Source organism: Convolutriloba macropyga, chromosome 6 (assembly GCF_964194025.1).
Source record: "Convolutriloba macropyga chromosome 6, txConMacr16.3, whole genome shotgun sequence".
Classification (NCBI taxonomy): domain Eukaryota; kingdom Metazoa; phylum Xenacoelomorpha; order Acoela; family Convolutidae; genus Convolutriloba; species Convolutriloba macropyga.
The window spans coordinates 54,412,340-54,434,822 of record NC_134473.1 but is presented as its reverse complement, the minus strand read 5'-3'; the positions used below and the strand labels follow the sequence as shown (position 1 = coordinate 54,434,822).

The 22,483-nt window shown below is 37.1% G+C and overlaps 1 protein-coding gene across 1 annotated transcript in view; it reads right to left on the bottom strand.

The window, feature by feature from the left end:
• LOC142341769 (uncharacterized) overlaps positions 1-22,483 on the bottom strand; it is a 96,401-nt gene that overhangs the window by 28,230 nt on the left and 45,688 nt on the right. The window contains exons 7-11 of the mRNA XM_075392989.1: positions 21,783-22,413; positions 14,002-19,057; positions 13,216-13,418; positions 5,527-5,772; positions 4,609-4,970 (exon numbers count right to left, since the gene is read on the bottom strand). Of these exons, the coding sequence (XP_075249104.1) occupies positions 4,609-4,970; positions 5,527-5,772; positions 13,216-13,418; positions 14,002-19,057; positions 21,783-22,413 (6,498 nt within the window). The remainder of the gene's footprint in view (positions 1-4,608; positions 4,971-5,526; positions 5,773-13,215; positions 13,419-14,001; positions 19,058-21,782; positions 22,414-22,483) is intronic.

The window sequence follows — 22,483 nt, the reverse complement described above, 5'->3', positions numbered from 1 at the left end:
CATTCTGGTCATTTGTTCTTTCACTAGGATGAACAGAAAATGAACTGAGCAACACATTCCATAAGAAAACATAACCCTAATTAGGATTGAATAAACAGAAAAAAAAAATGGAAAATGATTTCGATAACAAAAAATTTATGTGAGAACTATTCTGATGTCATTTTGTAGTTAGACATACTCCCATTTCTTAACGAGAGGATACAGGGGGTCAGTATCAGCAATACAGATCAAAACTAAGATAAGAACAAGCAGCGAGCATCTAAAATAGGGCTTTATGGGTTTATAGTTTCCATTTTCAATTATGCTTTTCGCTACCGCATCCGTTGATTTTACCCAGAATGTTGAACAAGCTGTGACTTAATTAAGGTAAAGCGAAACAAACTTTTGTTCGACGAAAAAAATAGCCTCAAATTAAAAGCCGACTGAGAAGATTTAATAGCCGGCTATTACTCAAAATCAATACAATTTCTCGTCCGAAAAAAGATTATTTGGTCTAGTGAAAACCGATTTTTGACAAACACCAAAAATAAAATTACAAATTCAATTTTTGTGCAATTTTCGAACCAAACTTCTAATACGAATGATCCTCAGGAAACAGAAATTTGATTATCCAGCTTGGTTAACCAATTTTAAATATTTAGATTTCGAACTCCTAAATAAGATTTAGGAAGTGCACTCAAACAATTCCTCGATCGATTGAATAAAAACACAAAATACGGCAAGAAATGATTTCAAGAACAGAAAATCAGTAACAGAGTTTTAGAACTGGCTCTTTGAGCTCTTGACGATTGATCTTGAAAATTTAAGAAGAGAAAGAAATCAACTGATTAGAAAAAGATAAGAGACAACAGCACAGGTCATCATATAAAGTTGCAAAAGAAAAGCCAATGAACCAACAGTCAACACTTTAAGCTAAATTCAGCCTTTGATAGTGAGAAGGTGAGGCAAAATAAACGGGAAAAAATTTTAAAGATATTTTTGAAAAACGATGATGTTCAATTTATCCAAAGAGTTAATTTATGTTGAAACTATTTAAATTCAAACTATTTATTGCCAAAAAATATTTTACTGAAAACCAGTGAGGAAAAAAACAAAAACCCGAAAATTTGCTAAGTTTGAAAAGTAGTGCCGTAAAAGATTAAAAAACACAAATACCACGTTGAACATAGCTGGCAGATTGCCAGAAAATAGCCGCAATAGCTTCGTAGATCTGCAGTCTCAAAAAAACAGTAAAAAAGACAGACAAAATTCGTTTTTCCATTGAAGGCTGATATGTTATATTTTGATTTAAAATCTGTATAAGTTTTTGCTGCCTCTATTAGCTGCTCTCAAATAACCTTCATTTAGAGTGACACACACCCATTTGACCTTATTTCTTTGAATTAAAGTAAATAAAAGTCAATTTCAAAGTGAGGAAGTAATTTTTGAGAGTGCGGTAAGTCAAGTGTGACCAAAAATTTAATCACGCGAATGAAAACTCGCTCCACTGAGAGTGAAAAATGACGTCACGCACTCAGTTCAGTTGAAATTTTATGAACGAATGAACAAAAAGCAGATTTGAAGTGGTTGTGACGTCATATGGTCGTAACAAAAATCGCAACGACGAAAAAAAAAACCAAGAGAAGGCCAATAATAGCCCCAGCTATCGCTGTGCGGCTATTAAAAATGAGTATCCACTTCATGGAACTACGTAATTAAGCAAACTTTCTTTATCAGTTCAAGTTAGCATTCGAGTTAGCTCGAGTGACAAAAACAGCAAGGCAAGTAAATACGAACAAATAAAGACAATATAGATATACAATCACAAAAAGTTTTCAAAAGTAAACGTTCTCTTGCTCGGTATTTTTTGGAGAATAAATGAAAGCAATAGGCTAGTAGGACTGCATTAGAAATCCGATGATATTTGTCTTTACTGAGAATATGAGAAAAATTAAGTCTGTTTTTTTACAAAGGCATCGAAGTCAAAATCTTTGGATGGAAACTAGAACCCGCACAAACATTCATTTGGTTTCACTACAAAGCAGATTACAACTGTCACTGATGACACTGTTATTTAAAATGAAAATATAAAAACCAAACGCAACAAAAAACAAATGTTATTGAATGGCGAAATTAAATAAACTCGCTTCCGCCTCGTAGGGAAGCTCAATTGCATCGCTTGTTGAGTATCAATTAGAAGAGCACAAAAAGAACAACAAGAATAGGCAAAACCCAAATATTAACAAAATTAAACAACAGCTCACTTAAGCCTCCTTAGAGAGCAAATAATCCTCTCATTAATCAACCCTATTGATCATACCGGACAGGGAACAAAAAACAGGCATTCAATCAGCAAATCAAAATCAATAATTTTTCTGAACCACAATATCAGAAACGTAAATACAGCTGGCAGATTAACAGAAAATAGCCTCAATATCTTTGGAGATCTACAGTCCTAAAAAAATAGTGAAAGAAACGCACTAAAAAGAAATTCTTTTTTATTAAAAAGTGATATGTTCCATTTTGATTAGGAAACTGATTAACTTATTTCTGCTTGTATTAGCTGCTCTCAAATAACATTCAATTAGAGTGAGACACACTCACTTAACCTTATCTCTTTGAAGTAAAGAAAAGTCAATTTCAGAGTGAGGACGTCATTTTTGAGAGTGAGGTAAGTCACATGTGACCAAAAACTTAACAGCACGAATGAACAAATAACTCGCTTCAGTAAGATTGAAGACTGACTTCACGCACACAATTCAAGTGAAATTACAGCGACGAATGAACAGGTAAGACTAGAAAAGTCAAATATTCCATAAAACATAAACCGACTAAGGCCGGAAAAATGGCTCCCGAATGACAAGCGGGGGGGGGGGGGCGTAAATTTTTCTTTATGGGTGCATACAACATTCGACGAAACTAGGGTTCGAACCCCGACCTGCTGAGTCCGATTCTTTAACCTCGACAGAGGCATTAACCAATCGGCCATCAGGGCCTTGTCATCGTATCTCTAGCAATCTGTTTTGCTTGAACAACAAACTTTATTTTGGAGTGAGAGCAACTGAAATCCCTAAAAAAGCAATAAGTGCGTGAAAAAGTTACATGAGAAGTCAAAGATTATTCTAGACACACGTTTACAATAACTGCTTCTCATTCGAGAGCAATTAAACATATAATGTTACAGCCAGAAAACCGTCCGTATGCTGTCAATTGAAACAATAACCTTTGAACCCCCAATAAAATACATGTATCGGCTTAAGAAGTTCTTGCAGAAAATTAGGAGAAGACAACCAAAACAAAGGCCAATTGCCGCTTGTAAAACAAATCTCTTAAATCCGAAAATCTGATCAAACTAAAACTGTTCCCTCCACTTTAAAAGTAGATTAAAATAATTTATAACTTTTCATTTGTTGCTTTTTTACTATTCTAGCGTTACCGAAATCACTGCTTCAAGTAAACTTGTCATTGACGTTTAAAAATCGTGAAACCGTGGAGATCATTAAAAAACAAGCAATTAACATAACCGACTAACGTCGGGTGAATTGCTCTGAAACGACCGGCTGGCTTTGTCAGTAGCTAGCTACATTTTAATGAGGCTAGCGTCAGCTTAATTGAAGGAGCGAGAGGTGAGCGGAGAGGGCGGGGTGTGCATCGGGGGGGGGGGGGGGCTGATGGGGGGCAACAGTGGGGGAGGGCATCAGTGGGGGTCTCGGGCTGCAAGGTGCTCTTACGGCATAAACTATGTGCAGGGGTTTGGATTAGGGGGGTAAGAGAGGGGCTGATGTGGGCAGGGGGGTTCAGGGCGGGGGGTCAACCTCTAAGAAAAGCCCTTCACACCATAATTATAAGTCTTCAAAACAGTTTCTGTGAATCGCATACTTGGAGACTAGTGAGCTCAAAGGCTCTGAGAGAACTTAATGCCCACTGGGCGCTACCTACTTATTCTGTTTTTGAGGACGAAAAGTCAAATGGGTCCGACGAAAAATCGGTCAAGCGAAAAATCGCATTAAGACCGACAGGACTAATATAATTGCTACAAACTTCGTTTGAGAGCAATTAATAACGTAGGAAGAATTGCGTTCGAACGACAAATACTCTAATCTATTGCAACCTTTTTCAGTCGGTGGAGCATGAGGGGGACTCAGAAGTCCACTAATGTTCTTCATATGACGTCAATAGGTTACTATATACCACTAAAGATATATACCACTATATACCACTAAAGTGAGAAAATTACACCAATGACACCAGCGTAGAGCACGCTGGGTTACGGTTGGAACAATGTGCCGGGGGTTCATCCCGTTTTTGAGGACGAAAAGTCAAAAGGGCAGAAGAAAAATCGGCAAGCCAAAAATTGCATAAAAAAGACCACAGGACTATTATAATTTCTACAAACTTCGTTTGAGAGCAATTAAATATGGTAGATGTATTATATGGTACTATTCTGATCGAGGCAGTTTCCTCGCCTCCTTTGATATATCAATAGCTAACATCAAAATTTGACTCCAGGCATGAATACAAGGCTTTGTTCAGTTTAGGTAAGTACCTCGTGCATTGTTTGTTCTAAATTGAGTCAAGCGACTAAACTTCGCACAAGTCAGACCTATGCAATTACAGTAACGCACTCACGTTTCGGGATACAGCAGAGTCTTGATCTGGTTCATCCGATCTGCGCTTTTTCTCTGTGCTACCTTGAGGCGAAGACGAAAGTAGATTTGGTGGTTGTTGATAATTGACACCACCGTCGAGTGATCGCTTCTCACCTCTCACATGAAGAGGTGCACTCGATGCCCCTGTCTCTCGATTCAAACTTTCATCTTTACAGTCCTGGGGACTTTTCGGGCTCATGACATCTTTAGCAATATTAACAACTGGAGGAGTTCTATCCTCAGCTTTGATGTTCACCGCTGACTGCCCTTTGTTGGCATGGGACGCTGTGTCAACTGAACCGGAAGCAGTGTCTCCCAACACTCGATTCGGCTCCACGGCAGCTAAAAAAAATAGTTGTGATAGGGGCGGTCTACCGAACAGATAAAGGATCCCTTCCCTGATTAGTCCCGAACCTAATCTTTTGGTGCTCTTAAATACCTTTCATAAGTTTCTCCTAGCCTTTTATAGTCTCCAACAGCAATCTAGGCATCCTTCTAGGATTAAAATAGTGAGATTTTGAAGTGGTTCGAGACTGCATCTGGAGGGATCCCATATCTGTGACGTGGACCGCCACATTTTTTTCAACTTATTTTTCGGACTCCATACGGCTCCGAACATTTGCCACCGTTTTCAAAACGACAAACTCATGTCCTCAATGTTGCCAGAAACGACTACTATTTTGACTTCAAATCTTGAAAAACTGAACATCTTTTAACAGCGAAAACCGGTGGTCTCGTTAATAAAAGCTCCACTCCGCTGCAGCTTTCGTTCTCGAAACAATTTGCTCCGTTTCCAATAAAATCCCCAAATTAGTGAGGTCAGAATATATTCAAGGGAACTCTAAAGAGTTTTGAAAAGGTTTGGTGGACCTAGAGAAACAAATAAACGACAACGTACCGAGACGCGGAGGAACAACATATTCTGAGCTCCAGTTATACGATGGTCTGGGAGGAGGTGGGGGTAATTCCTTTGAAGCATCATTTTTATCTCCTGACATGGTCTCAGTAGACTGTTTGCCACTAATGTATCCTCGAGGTGGCAAGGGAGGCCACTGACCTGGTCTTCGACTTTTCGGTTTGGTGTCAGCTTCTTGTGCAGTCTCTTGTCTTTTCTTCAAATCCTCTTCTGTGACGGTGTTATCACCTACATGAACAATGATTGGATTCTTATCCGGGTCCTCCATATTATGGATATTAAGTTAAGTAGGGCCTATTGCTGTTATATATGCTCTCCGACTGTTACATTCCTCTATTCATAGAAAATTCGCTGTCCACTGGTCAAAATGAAGGTTAGAAATATGTTGCTTCTCTATCAAACAGATCCATTAAACTTTAGCACCTAAAAACTGAGTTCAGGTGCACTCCGTTGACCTTCAATTTGAGTTATTATTTTCAAAAAAAGGTAAGTAGGTCAAGTACGATCAACAACAGATACAAAAATAAGTCAACTAACATCAGGAACGCGAATACCGTAAATGAATAGTAAACACCACAAATCAAAACGTCGCTTTTGAGAGTTTCAAGCGTGACAAAACAGTCATACGAAAAACTACTGCAGAACAGAGCCAAAAAGGTGAAACGGTTGGAAAATTTTTGGAGGAAACAGATAAATATTCCAACAAAAAGCACCTTCGTGAAATGCAGACAAAAATAAAGTTTTAACACTTCACCAGCAATTCAGCAAGAAAACCGAACATTGTCTGAGCTGCCCGTATCTTCGTGCACAAATCGATTAAAATTAAACATTTGAAGTTCACGTGAAGTCAATTTTATAGCAAAAAGGCAATGGCAATGAAGTTTTTAAGTGTATCGTGCTATCACATTTTGATTCATTTGGCAATTTTTTGAGTTTAAGAATTTCTGCCGGCTCAATTGTTTTAGAAGTTTTAAGATTATTGGCAACCGAAATAATATTAGCAGCACATAATGAGAACAAAAGCAAAAAAAAATAACGAAATGGATTAATAAATATCAGACTTTAAAGCACTGAGAAGTGCAAAAAAATTTCCTCTCAGATTAGAATACCGAACAATAAACAAAGTTCTAAGAACGGTTTAAACCATTGATCTATCAGCCAAAATGGTAAAAACTTATGAACAAGAGCAAATTAGAAAACGTACAAAATCACAAGTCAAGGAAAGAAAACATTGCAAAGTCAGCGAGTGAGATAAACGTGATAAACGTCACATTTTGCTTCATTTGGCAATTTTTTTTAGTTTAAGAATTTCTGCCGGCTCAATTGTTTTAGAAGTTTTAAGATTATTGGCAACCGAAATAATATTAGCAGCACATAATGAGAACAAAAGCAAAAAAAATTAACGAAATGGATTAATAAATATCAGACTTTAAAGCACTGAGAAGTGCAACAAAATTTCCTCTCAGATTAGAATACCGAACAATAAACAAAGTTCTAAGAACGGTTTAAACCATTGATCTATCAGCCAAAATGGTAACAAATTTATGAACAAGAGCAAATTAGAAAACAAACACAATCAGAAGTCAAGGAAAGAAAACATTGCAAAAGTCAGCGAGTGAGATAAACGTGATAAACGTCACATTTTGCTTCATTTGGCAATTTTTTGAGTTTAAGAATTTCTGCCGGCTCAATTGTTTTAAAAGTTTTAAGATTATTGGCAACCGAAATAATATAAGCAGCACATAATGAGAACTAAAGCAAAAAAAATTAACGAAATGGATTAATAAATATCAGACTTTAAAGCACTGAGAAGTGCAACAAAATTTCCTCTCAGATTAGAATACCGAACAATAAACAAAGTTCTAAGAACGGTTTAAACCATTGATCTATCAGCCAAAATGGTAAAAATTTATGAAGAGCAAATTAGAAAACGTACACAATCAGAAGTCAAGGAAAGAAAACATTGCAAAAGTCAGCGAGTGAGATAAAAATTGATCAAGAAAATTGCATTGATCAGGAAAAACCAACAGGACGAACAAAATTGCTACAAACTTCGTTTGAGAGCAAAAAAATATATCAATGTTTAAATGAAATCCTTTTGCGATAACTTCCTCTTGCCCCATCTTGAAATACAAAATGTCTGATAGCGTATAAATTCTCATTCTGCGAACAACGCGTGATAGTTCAAAGCGAACCTTAAAACTATTAAACAAATGTGCTCACAGGATGTAATATGCTTTTGGGCTAGCTATATTATTGTATTGAATTTGTTGAAATAATGTTTCTCGCTAATTTAATTAACTACTTAGTAGCATAGCTTTTGTCGCTCAAATTATTCTTTTCGCGTGTTTAATTGCACAGGGCCTGAGCGGTTGCAATTTTGCTTCGGAGTAGGGCCGACAGCTTTAAGTTTTTGTCACTGAAGAAAAGATTTCAATCTCAGACTGAATTATTTGACTGCTGAATTTCAACTTGACAATTTTGGTTGTGTTCTTTCGATTAATATTTTTCAAGACCCGGAGGCCGTATTTACATTTGAGTAATCATTGTACAAATACATCAAGATTAACTCAAGATAACTAAAACTTCTGGCGCGTGCTGGCACGTGCCGGACAAATAAAGTGAGCATAGAAAAGTGTACACTGTAAATATGAATACCGGTTAGCACTATCACAAGTTCCTGCGTTGTGAGTAAATGAAATAACAAAAGATAACTAAGTGGTTTTGAAAACAAGTATACTTGAGAAAGTTTACAGGTCATTAATAAATTAAATATACATTTTCTCGTCTTAATAAGGCAGAAAAATCAAGTCTATATATGGCCTTGAGAATATAAAGGATTTAGCACTATATAAAATGATCAGTAGAAAAGAGGAAAAGATATTCTCATATGAAATTAGATCCCATATGTTGACTCCTGTATTCAATTAAAAGGAAATTTCTCGATTAAAAAAACAACCTTCCAGGGTTTTCAAAAGTTCATCAAATACTTAAAATGGGGTCCGCCAATCTTCCAAAGATACCATTTTCGCTATTTGAGTTGGTTTATGCAACTCTTTGCGTTATTTGTTAAAACAATTACGTTTTATTCAGCAAAGACGAAAGCGCAAATTACGATATTCCTTCAGTACTTTTTATCTTTGAAGGTCTAAACAAAACCGCATACTGTCGGATAAGTGCTCCAAAACTATTATGCATCCACCTCAATTGAGATGATTAAACGAAACTATTACCATAGCCTAACTTAGGCCTCAAAGATCAGCTCAAACATATAACGCCCTCGTATTTTATGTTTACCCCGTTTTTGAAGATGGAAAACTAACCGAGATTTTAAATAAGCAAAAATATTCCAGAACTTTTTTTAATTTTGAGAGCCTAAACATAACCAACTAAACGTCGGAAGAATTGCTCTCGAACTAGTGGGAGCTCTAATCAATTGCAGCCTGCTTCAGTCGGCGGGGGGGGGGGGGAGGAGGCGAAATGGGACTAAGAAGTTCAATAGTGGGCTTAAAATAACCACATTACAGGTTAATATATACCACGATTAACATTTAAAGTTAAAAATAGCACCAGTTTTGGCGCACTTTTCATTTGACTTTGTGTATTAAATTGCCGCCAATTGAGTTCAGCTGATTGAAATTGTGATTGAGAGGGAATTTTAGGTCACGCAAAGAGCAAAAAGTCAAGGGCGTAAGTCACTCGAAAAGTCAAAACTGTCAAGCGAAAATTTGCATAAGAAAGACACACGTTTACAATAATTGCTTCTCTACGAGAGCAATTAATCAAACAATCCTAAATCACAAAGATCAAATATCACAAAGAATATAGATTAAAGACAGTAGATTACTTGAACAATATAATTGTATAGTATCAACCAGCAGAAGTCTTAACACTCAAGCCAAAAACAAGCACCAACAACGTTTCGCAACTCAGGAACGGTTAAGCAAAATGCTTGTCACATAAGATAAATAGCAATAAAACTGCGATAAATGCTTGTCCCAAATTGAATCCTTTGGAAAAAACTAAATACAGGACAAAAATCTGCTTGAAAGACGCTAGATAACGTACAATCTTATAAAGCAGACAACTTTCTATCAAGATCTAGAATATGAATTGCAGAATCTTTGAAAAACCGCATAAAAACTACGATAAAAATCTGAACCTTTAGATTCAGAAACTTTGACATTTCAGTTCCTGAAATGTTTGCTTTATGCTTCGAAGGTAAGAACATAGCTGGCAGATTGCCAGAAAATAGCCGCAATAGATTCGTAAATCAGCAGTCTATAAAACAGTAAAAAAGACTGACCAAAAAAATTCGTCTTTTCATTGAAGGCTGATCTGTTAAATTTTGACTAAAAATTTGTATAAGTTATTGCTGCCTCTATTAGCTGATCTCAAATAACCCTCATTTAGAGTGACACACATCCAATTGACCTTATCACTTTGAATTACAGTAAATAAAAGTCAAATTCAAAGTGAGGAAGTCATTTTTGAGAGTGAGGTAAGTCAAGTGTGACCAAAAATTTAATCACGCGCATGAACAAAACTCGCTCCACTAAGAGCGAAAAATGACGTCACACATGCAATTCAGTTGAAATTGCATGAACGAATGAACAAAAAGTGGCTGTGACGTCATATGGTCGTAACAAAAATCATGACGACGAAATAAAAAAAACATAGCAGGACAAGTCCTGACGTACAATTCAAAGAATTTACATTGACTAAACAGAAAAACTAGACCAAGAATGGACTATGAGTGAATTGAGAAAACCATTTTTAAAAAAAATCAGATAAAATAGGAAAAAAACAGAAAATCAATGTCAAAATGCCGCATGTGAACAAAAAACCACTAGCGAGAAATGAAAATTCAATTCAAACAAAAAAAAATAGGCCTAGAATGAACTATGAATGGATTGGAAAAACCATTTAGAAAAAAATCCGATCCAAAAAATCGAAAAAACAGTAAAAATCAGAGTGGAATTGCCGCATGTGAACAAAAAACCACTACCGAGAAATCGAATTTTTGTTCAAACACCATTTCCTCACTCTACTTTAAAATTAGAGCGAAAAAAATTCACGCCGCAAAACCACTCGCTTTTTCGCTCTATTTCCTGTTTCGGCATGACCAAAATCACCACTCCAATTTGACTTCAAAAATCATGAAAATGTGTGAACAGATCTTAAAAAAAAGACAGCGCCCCAATACAATTCAAATTCTTTGAATTGTAAAAAAAACCAAGAGACGGCCAATAATAGCCCCAGCTATCGCTGTGCGGCTATTAAAAATGATCCTTGAGTAATAAAGGAAATAAAACACTCAGAGCCATTAATTAACATAACCGACTAACGTCCGAAAAATTGCTCTCGAATAACTTAAGGGAGCTCGAGTCCATTGCAGCCTGCTTTCAGATGCGCGAGGTTAATAGCACTATAAACAAAACAATTAAAGTGATAAAATGGCAATTTCGGCGCATTTTTCATTTGACTATTAGTAGTGAACTGCCGTCAATTAAGTAATGCTGCTGACAATTGTGAATGAGAGAACTTCAGATCACGAAAACCGCAAAAAGTCAATGGCACCAAAAAATCACTCGAAAAGTCAAAATGGTCAAGCAAATTTTTTGCATAGAAAAAGAGCAACTAAAAATAAGTTGCCGACAGACGTTGTATTGTTCAGGCGGTATGAGGCACTTCGATTCGAAATTGGTTGCTGGTTTTTGGTATAGCAAAAGCAACCCTGCACTCGATCTCGTGAAAACACCCAAAAAGCAACGGAAATTGAATACATCTATTCTTCACATAGAAATTGGATAGGAACACATTGTGTTTGCCAATAAACCCGTGCCCCCGTGTACTTAGACTCCAAAAAAGCTTTAAGGGACTGCTCAGCGGCTGAATGCCTTCTGAAGGTTACCTGTTTATCCAGAATTTGAGGACAAAAAGTCAAGTGATCAGGCGATAGAAACTATCATTCGAAAACTTCGTAGTACATATAGCTGGCAGATTGCCAGAGAATAGCCGTAGTAGCATAGTAGATCTGCAGTCTCAAAAGATAGTAAAAGAAACAGATTAAATTTTATTTATTAATTGCTGAGATATATTTTTTAAGAATCTGTTTAATTATTGCTGCTTCTAGTAGCTTCTCTCAAATAACCTTAAATTAGAGTGACACGCACTCACTTGACCTTAACTCTTTGAATTAAAGTAAAGAAAAGTCAGTTTCAGAGTCCGGAAGTCATTTTTGAGAGTGAGGTAAGCCACGCGTGACTAAAAAGTTAATCACGCAAATGAACAAAAGTGAAAAATGACGTCACGCACATAATTCAGTTGATATTGTATGAACGAATAAACAAAAGGCAGATTTGAAGTGATTGTGACGTCATATGGTTGTAACAAAATATTTTGACACAGATTGCCAGAAAATAGCCGCAATAGCTTCGTAGATCTGCAATCTCAAAAAGATAGTTAAAGACGGAGACGAAAATACAAATTTTTCATTAAATGCTGAGATATTATATTTTGATCATGGATCTGTATAACTTATTGCTGCTTCTATTAGCTGCTCTTAAATAAGCTTCAATTAGAGTGACATACACTCACTTGACCTTATCTCTTTTAATTAAAATTAAAAAAGTCAATATCAGAGTGAGGAAGTCATTTTTGAGAGTGAGGTAAGTCACGTATGACCAAAAATTTAATCACGCAAATGAACAAAAACTCGCTCCACTGAGAGTGAAAAATGACGTCACGCACTCAATTCAGTTGAAATTGCATGAACGAACGAACAAAAAGCAGATTTGAAGTGGTTGTGACGTCATAGGATCGTAACAGAAATCTTGACGACCAAAGAAAACATAGCAGGACAAGTCCTGAGGTATAATTCAAAGAATTTTCATTGACTAAACAAAAAACTAGACCTAGAACGGACAACGAGTGAAAATTGGGAAAACGATTTCTAAAAAATCAGATAAAAAAATCAAAATCAATGTCAAAATGCCGCATGTGAAAAAACCAGTAGCAAGAAATGAAAATTTGGTGCAAACAAAGAACCATGCCTAGAATGAACTATGAATGGATTGGGAAAACGCTTTAGAGAAAAATAAAATCGGATCCAAAAAATCGAAAAAACAGTAAAAATCAAGGAGAAATTGCCGCATGAGAACAAAGAACCACTAGCGAGAAAGCGAATTTTTGTTAGAACACCGTTTTCTCACTCTACTTCAAAAATAGCGCAAAAAAATTCACGCCGCAAAATCACTCGTTTTTTCGCTCCACTTCCTGTTTCTGCAAAAAATATCGCTTTTAAGAGCCGCACGTGAACATAAAAAATTCGCTCGCTTAGAGAAAATTTTTTCAAACATCAATTTCTCGCTCTCTCAAAAACAGCGGTATGAACAAAAGCCATTCTCTTTTCGCTCCGCTCTTCACTTTTGTTCAGCACGAAAAATCTTTATCGTAAAAAAGACAGCGCCCCAATACAATTCAAATTCTTTGAATTGTAACAAGAGAAGGCCAATAATAGCCCCAGCTATCGCTGTGCGGCTATTAAAAAAACCAAGAGAGGGCCAATGATAGCCCCAGCTATCGCTGTGCGGCTATTAATAAAGACCAACAAGACAGATATAATTGCTACCAACTTCGTTTGAGAGCAATTGAGAAAATTGGACGCACCCGCATTTCTTCTAATTTCTAAATCGATCAACATCTGGCTGTATACTGGCTGCGACACAGACCACTTCGGATCGGTACCTGGAAGAGGAGGAACTCCAAACCGATTCAAGAAATTCTCAACATTGAGGCAGCCTGGCTCTTTGTTGAAGTACTTCACGAGACCATCAATGAAGAGAGCCAGGTAATTGTCACGCTCGCCGAAGCTGAAAATCAAAAAAGTAGGTTATTCCGTTACAGCATTTGCACAGTTACAGCACTTTCAAAGAATAGTCACTTAGGAAGTCATACAACAGATCCAATTTGCCAAAGAGAGATCTAAAATCAGATACCTACAAATTACTCAGACTCAATGCTACATAATTAAAAACGATTAATAGTATTCGGTAAAAAGAAAAAACCATATAGTAGCTTATTAATGAAGATTTTTTGGTTTTCTTGAACTTTTGAATTGTGTAGTTCCTATTCGTTTACTAAACTAATTTCTCGTGATGGGTGCTAGTTATGCGCCTTATAAATAATTAGTATTTCATGCACCTTGCACTACTTGCTTTTGCTGTTTGCTCAACACATAGCCAAGATGAATAAGTTTTTAGTTTTCATTTTTTTAAATTTGAGTTTTCTATATATTTTTTTTCAAATTCAACTATAAATTGTAATGATTAACTAAAAATAAAGCAAGCATTCAAACAAGCCGACAGCTTGCAACGAATGGGTGGATCAAAGCTTAAAACTTAATAACCTTCAATAAGATGAAAAAATCCTCATGTCAACTTTGAAAATCCTCACCTGAACAGCGTAGAAAGTTCCTTCGAAATGAGATTCCAATCTTCCAAATACTCTCGTCCGATATAAAATTCTTTTCCATTGCAAAATATAAACTTGGTACTCTTTTCAGCGAGGACATTTTTGTATGTGTAGATCACTTCGATTTCTTTGCACGCAAAGATCTTCAATGACTTCAATGTTTCCGCAAGAGCCTGCTTGCCCTTTTCGTACTTTTCACGCGAGTTTCTTCGTATGTATCTTTGAACCAAGGGGCAAATAAAGTAAACAAACTTATGAACTGTACTACATGTCCAAAGCTGACCTGGAACTATGTCTTCAATAATTTCTGAGACTAATAACTTAAAATTTCCCGTCAGGACTTCCATTACCTTCTCACGAATCTCCTCGGGTATTTCCAATATACAGTTGTGAACTATTTTCAAATCTGCGTGTTGTTCAAACATTGCATACAAGATAGTACTAGAGTCGTCGGGTAAAAGAATATTATCATCCGAAAGAGATGTCAAAGTGTTATTGCTGCAGGGAATGCACACATCATACGTCTGGATTTCTGTTGTAGAAAGGGCGATAAGCCGGAAGAGATCTTCTACTCGATTTTCAGCACTTGTAGTAGTCTTATTTCGAGTCATATCAATTGCCGAAACTAACGTCATCATTAATTGGTGGTAATGTCGAGGCGCTGGCTCGGAGAGTGCTCCTATCAAGTCGAAGAAACCTCCGAGGAATCGATAAGATCGGAGAGTTTTGAACATCGTCACATCCACAGATGCCACAGTTTTGTGTTTATTCAAAGTTTGTTTGTACTTATCAAACAGGCCACTGGGATCGTCCATTATTAAATTATCAACAGTGTAAAATCCAAATTCTCCGTTTTTATTTGGGTTTGGCAGATAAATTAGCGGCTCCTGTTGCAACGTTGCGCTGCATTCGGCCAACCGACTCTGAAGAAATTGATACACATGCGCTAGGTGGTCCAAATTGCTTTTGAAAGATGGATCTTGCGAACATGTCCTAAGATAATTAAGCACAATTTCAGTGGTTAGTGTTACATTTACTCCAATAAACTTTATGAACTCCACACTGATGCTTTCAATTGGAATTTTGGGATCCAAAGTTTTCACATCTGATTGTCTGAAAATATTTCCTGTTTCTGGAGTATTTACAAACACTTCTTCCGGCTTAGCCAATTCAATTTTGTTATCGATTCGAACAGGAACCCAACTTGATTCCAAGAACGCTTTTGCAACGGAAGACTTGACAAGCTTGACAGCTCCTAGCTTTCCGTCATTCACTCGAGCAAATAGGTAACTGCTAATCTCTGGCCAGAAATGACTGACCAAAGTAAACAACTGAATGTATTCGTTGCGTGAAACATTTCCCGATTTATTTATTAGAATGTCAAGCAACTCGCTAGTGAAATCGCGACAAATTTCTGGATTTCCTTCACTGTCCATAGTTTCGGTTTGAATTTCTCGGAATTGGAAAAATTCTGCAATTCGCATACGGCTGAAAAACTCAAACGCCTGCTTAAGAAAAATTGCTTGATTCTGATTGGTCGATGACTTCAAATAGCAATCACTCAAAAGACAAAACTGTGTCGACGAGAAAATATTTGCCAATACAATTTTCGGTTTGTAAGTCGCCGGAAAGTAAACAGACAGTTTACATCCGATATCCGACGAATGAACGATTTTGTCGGTGTCTCCTTTCCGAACAACAACAGGGAAATTCGAGAGAAGATTATTGATTCTGACTTGTTCCGTAGTTGCTAGAACTTCAGTCCAAGATGCTATAAGAAAAGCTGTGTAATCTGATACGCTTTCTTGTGATAATTGCGACCACAAATCTTCATTTATCAAGACTTCAACAACATGATACTTTACAAGTTCTCGCATATTAGCGACCTTTACACCAATTCTTACAAGCAGCTTTTGGATGTCATTAATCGTCTTTCCTTGGTCTGTTAATAGCTGCTGGTCCACAATTTTTAACAAATTCAGTTTTTTCAAAATTTCTTGGTTTTTGTCCGAATTGCAGAACAAATCGGAATTTTCTTGCGCAGATACCCATTTTCCGTTGGCTAGCGGTATGAAAGCAATTTTCTTCAAGTTTTCTAAATTTGTAGCATTGAGCTGATGGTTGAAATTGCTGGTAATCGAATTGAGAATATTTCGAACGGTGTTGAGTTTTTCGATTTCGTCGCAATTTATACTTTCTGCGGTACAAAAGTATTCTAAAGTTACCAAAATGTCGTTAATACCAACTGTGTGCAGACCCAATTGCTTCACAATCGACGGTCTCAAAAGGTCAAATTCTTTATGGGCCAGTTTCCAACCTGTGGCTTTAGTGAACAACTCTGTATCGATAAATTTCCCACCAGTTGACAGTAATTTTTCCCCACAGTTGATGGCTTCGGCCGGTAAACAAAGTTCGCCATTAACCGTCGGAATAACTTGCGAGTTTTTGATTAGTTCGCATATCTTCTGTGCAACAGGTTTGAAAAACCCGAAAGTTTCATTGGGCAAAGGAAGAAAGTTCAGAAATGCGATTGCGGCATGAACAGAGTCCTTCAAAATTTCCTCGAAACTTTTCAAGTTTCTCAGAAACAACTGAGGCATTTGAACCGATATCCATTGGTTGAAAGCCGAGTCAAGATCTATATCTTGACGTGACGACGGAATTTCGAAATCAGCCTGAACAATAAATTTCAATCCAAATTCTCGAACGGGCAGAAAAGCAAAGGCATTTTGAGTTTGGTGGTAGTTAAACGAGAAACTCTTACTGGTGGCCGATTTTTCCAGAGGAAAAGCAAAGCAAACTTCTGTTTCTAGCAATTTCAGATTCAAATGTTCAGGCACAGGTATTGAGAAAGTCTCAAGCAGAAAGAACTGACAGACATTTGTAGATTCGATGCATACAACTTTATCCGACAGCATTCGCTTCTCGATGGACAGAACTCTTGCTTGTTCCTCGCCAGTTAGTTCCTTGTTTTCCTCAATGGAAAGGCAGATTTTAATTTTCCGCAGATTGTTCAAAAACAACAGCAAGCTGGGCTCGATCTGCTTCAACTTTGTCGTGAAAGTTTGCATCTTTAAGGAATCCTCTGCGAAAGGCAGCACAATTTGAGTCGAAAATCCAGTTTCTAGATCGTCTTTCAAAGCAGTTGACAAGTAAGAACCAAAACTAGAAACTTCCCGTTCTGTTTTATCAAGCCATTGCGGTTTGATCATACCAAGAGCACCGTTATGGGCATCAAAGCATATATGAAATCCATTAGAGTGAATTTCAGGCCGATCTGTTACTCTGAATACAGACTTGAAACCGATTCCTTTCTGACCAATTAAACCTTTTCTGTGCTTCCCTTTGGTAGTTTTTCCGACATCACAGAGCGCCCGAATATTTTCGGACTCGAAGCCTCGTTCATTATTTAAAACTCTCAATTTATCAGACTCCAAGACAAATATCAAAGTTGGCGCGCGTTTCTTTGTAGCATCATCCGCAATCTGTGACGTCTGAACATCGTAATTGTTGTCGTCCGCATTCTGAATGAGTTCTAAAATGAAATGAACATCTTGCGAGTAGAGTTCCTTAGACAGTCGTTCCAGGCTGCGACCAATTCGCTCTTGGTGTTTGTCAAGCAAAGCTTGCGCCTCTCTGCTGACTTCAATTCCTTCTCCAAACTCCTGGCTCAAAATTTCATCAATTATCTGTTTACATTCTGATTCCCTTGATAAGACCTCCGCAATTTCCACATCAGATTTCTCAGTCAACGCAACATCATCATTTGATAAAACGGCGCTATTGATCGATTCTGAATCTTGCTGGCCAATTTCTGATGACTGCATTTCGAAGGCAGCAGTGATTTCAAAAGAGCTTTTGGATCTGTTCACTACGCTGTCAAAACCTTGTTGAGATGAATCAACGCTATCTTCGACACTTCGCGGACTCGCTTGCAACATTGCATTCGTCCACTGTTTTTCACCAATAACATTGCCTATCATTCCCAATGTCAATAGATTAGTTTGATCAGGCTCGTTCAAAATGTGATTGAGTATTTTTTCCTCCAAATCACAAACCCCGACTTTTTCTGCCAACGGTTTGAAAATCTTGCCGTAGATCGGTGGTACGAAGCAAAGTGGTAGCAAACAGATAGATGAAGTTAGAAGTTCAATGAGTTGGTTTCTCTGATAAAGAGTGTTGAAGCTACCATGAAATTCAGACTGACTCAATTGAAAGGGGAAAGATTTGACACCGCCAGACGAAACTATGAAAGCAACCAAACTCGCTGAAAAATTTCTACTGTCACGAATGTTGAGATACTCATTACAGGAATCGAATGAAAACTCAGTTGGAACTTTGACTATTTGTGATTCGTTCAAATGGACAAAAGATTCAGATTTTGATTGAAACACAAATATGTTTGCTTCCAAAAACTGATCAAGTTTTCCCAAACGAGGCCGAAAATGAGAATTCCAATTCAATTCCGAGGCCACGCATTTCAAGTACGGGAGTTGGCTAATTTTAGATATTGCAATGCAGCGCAGTTCATAAAGTTCCAGAAGCGAGCTTGACAGATCAACGGAGCAGGCATAAGAATCAGCAAATGGAATTTGAACATTTGCGTCGCCAGTTACGCTTTCTTTAACCACATCTTCAATCTGTGATCTGACTTGATCGTCCAAACTATCTTCAAAACCATAAATCCTTTTTAAAGAATCGAACATTTCAGATGTCGATGACTCCGACTCGCACGTACTGACGAAGATCTTAATTTTGTCCAAAGCAAGAGCGTTATCACTTCCAAAAATATTTTGGCCCACTTCTGGCGTTTTATTGCCAATACGTTTTGAGAACGGTTCCAATAGCTTCTCAGTTGATGTGATAAACTTCAGCATGCTGCATTTCTTGAGCATCTTGTTGAACCTCGATTCTTCAGACAGTTTCACTTCAATTGCTTCTAATTGTTCCAGCGTGATTCCAGACGAATTTGTCAGGCCATTGTTGCTTCCTTCAGCTTCAGAGAGAAGTTCCAAAAGGAAGCACTCCAGTTCTACGGCTTAAACAATATAGTTCAAACTCTTGATTTCGCCACTCATCGTTGATTGAAATTTAAAAAATATGGTCAAAAGCACAATCCTATTTGTAAAGAGCTTTTTCGAACTCAAAACTCATCGCCCGTAATCTTGGATAAAATTAATTCACAGCGCTGCTTGCTAAGAACCAAAAATGAAAGTTGCAATAACAGAAACTCATTAATGAAAATGACACTGGGGTAAGAGGTAACCAGACAAACAAAAAGTAATTTACAAATGTGAGTGATTTTTGTTATCCGTTAATCCAGCAGCACTACTAGGTCATTAACACTGAATTACAACAATCCAATAATACAGCTGCCTGCGACATCAACTGTCCAATTATAAACATAGATCATAAATCACAATAAAACACAATAAAAAATCAGATAAAATAAAAAATAGAAAATCAGTGTCAAAACGCCGCATGTGAACAAAAAAAAAACGACAAGCGAGAAATGAAAATTTGGTTCAAGCAAAAAAACTAGGCCTAGAATGAACAATGAACTGATTGGGAAAAACCAATTAGAAAAAAATCCGATCCAAAAAATCGAAAAAACGGTAAAAAATAAAGTGAAATTGCGCATGTGAACAAAAACCACCAGCGAGAAAGCGAATTTTGTTCAAACACATATTTGAAATTAGAACAAAAAAAATTCCCATCGCAATACCACTCGCTTTTTTGCTCCACTTCCTGTTTCGGCGTGACCAAAATCACTACTCCAATTTGACTTCAAAAATCATGAAAATGTGCGAACAGATCTTAAAAAGACAGCGCCCCAATACAATTCAAATTCTTTGAATTGTAGAAAAACCAAGAGCAACGCAATATAGCCCTCAGCAAAATAGCACCGCAAGTGAAAAGCCCTAATGGAGCTTTTTCAAAATTAATATTCGACATTAAAACTCGAAACTCTTTTAACCAGGAATTAGGGCAGATAAGTTTGGCACTACTTAGATGCACACTACTGACCTTTAACAAGTAAATGTTCGAAAAATTCGAAGTTCCGAAAGGGAGTTCAGAAGTCATTTTTTTGAGTGAGTTAAGTCATGCAATTGACCTAAAAGCAGAAATGACGTCACGATCACATATTTTAACTGCGAAGCAGTAGAAGTCACTGAAGTCAATGAAAAAGTCAATACCAAGAAATCAGGGTAAGACTAAACAAAAATCCGTTAGACAAAATTAAAAAATATAGCAGGACAAGTCCTGACGTACAATTTAAAAAACTTTTATTGACAAAACAAAAAACTAGACATAGAATGAACTATGAATGGAATGGGAAAACGCTTTAGACAAAAACCGATCCGAAAAAATGAAAAACAGTAAAAATCAGAGGGAAATTGCCGCATGTGAACAAAAAACCAAAAGCGAGAAAGCCAATTTTTGTTCAAACACCGTTTTCTCACTCTACTTTAAACTTAGATCACGCCACAAAACCACTCGCTTCTTCTCTCCACTTCCTGTTTCAGCGTAACCAAAATCTCTATTCCAATTTGACTTCAAAAATCATGAAAATGTTTGAACAGATCTTTAAAAAAGACAGCGCCCCAATACAAATCAAATTCTTTGAATTATAAAAAAAAATAGGAGCGCTACGATAGCCGGCTGAGAAACTGAGGCGGATATTAATAATAGCTATTACGTAAACTGTTGAATAATAGGTAGTTTTATAAGGCAAGTTGACTTAATTTTCAGTATCAATGACTAATTTTGTTTGTACAAAAGCTATAACACGAAAAGCACGCATACTTCTATATTAAGCACAAGAGACTACTGCTCTCAACACTCGTTATAAATACTTTCACCCGTTTCAATCCATTACTAACGCGACCCATCCAAAAATAAACATAGCTGGCAGATTGCCAGAAAATAGCCTCAATAGTTTCGTAGATCTGCAGTCTCAAAGAAACAGTAAAAAAGACAGACCAAAAAACTCGCCTTTTCATTGAAGGCTGATATGTTATATTTTGCTTAAAAATCTGTATATGTTTTTGCTCCCTCTATTAGCTGCTCTCTAATAACCTTCATTTAGAGTGACACATACCTATTTGACATTATCTCTTTGAATTAAAGTAAATAAAAGTCAATTTCAAAGTAAGAAAGTCATTTTTGTGAGTGAGGTAAGTCAAGTGTGACCAAAACTTTGATCACGCAAATGAACAGAAAAACTCGCTCCACAAAGAGCGAAAAATGACGTCACGCACGCACTTCAGTAAATATTGCATGAACGAATGAACAAAAAGCAGATTTGAAGTGGTCGTAACAAAAATCGCGACGACGAAAAACCAAGAGAAGGCCAATAATAGCTCCAGCTATCGCTGTGCGGCTATTTAAAAAATAGCCAGTAAACTGCCACAAAATAACCACCATTAACAAACCACCTTGCCGCATATCACGATTGAAACAGATGTCAGAAGTGTTTTAATTAGGTGTCAGAAGCGTTGTAATATAATTAATTAGACTTTCAAACTGAAAGCCAGTAAGCGTAAACATAACCCCCAGCTATAAATTGCTCTAATGAACATTGATAACCTAATGCACGAAGAGCTATTGACCCAACCCGGCCTTATCAGTTTGTGCGGTTTTTATTGCGTTTTTGAGGAGGAAAAGTTAAAAGGGTCAGACGAAAATCGCATACAAATCTACCGCAGGAAGGACTCATCTGCTAAAAACTTAGTCTGAGAACAATTTATAAGATTACCAACTTTTCCCATTGACGGCATCCTGAACGGGTTCTGTCTTCAAAGTGACTTTGAAAGGTCCAGAATATTCCACGTCGTCGTCGTCGGATACCAAATCAACAACCATCTGGTTGCCATTAATCTCACTTGTGAAGTATTGCTCACATCCAATGTTCTTTGGACAATACTTGACAACATCAAGCCACAGATTCTGATTATCCAGCACAGAAACAATTGCTTCTGAGATACTAGAGGCCTCTCCAACGTTTGAGCTGGTCAAGAGGGTGAACTCAAATAGGGCCTCAGCCACCGGGTTGCTTCTACACATATCAAAAAACTGTTCGAAACAATCGCAAACTTCGCCAAACCGCTTCCGTCTTTTCCTGGCATCCTTTTCCTCGATTGATGCCTGACTTGCATATCGCAACAGAGGCTTGCAAAAATCGAAACATTTTTTCAGCAGATCAACTGTGCTGACCAATTTGACTTGTTCGATGAAGGCATAGATTGTGTTTGTGTTGATATGTAAGGAGGCTGTAATTTGGTCTCGCATTCCTTTTATTTCCACTCGTAAGTCTGCAACAAGTTGTTCAGTCAGTTCACGAACAATCCTTTCAGTTTCACGCTTGCAATCTCCTTGCGCTCTAGACAACACCTGTAATAAAGAATGACTTCATTTTTTTTGCACAAACTTAGTATGCAATAAGAGTCAATCAGATAAATAT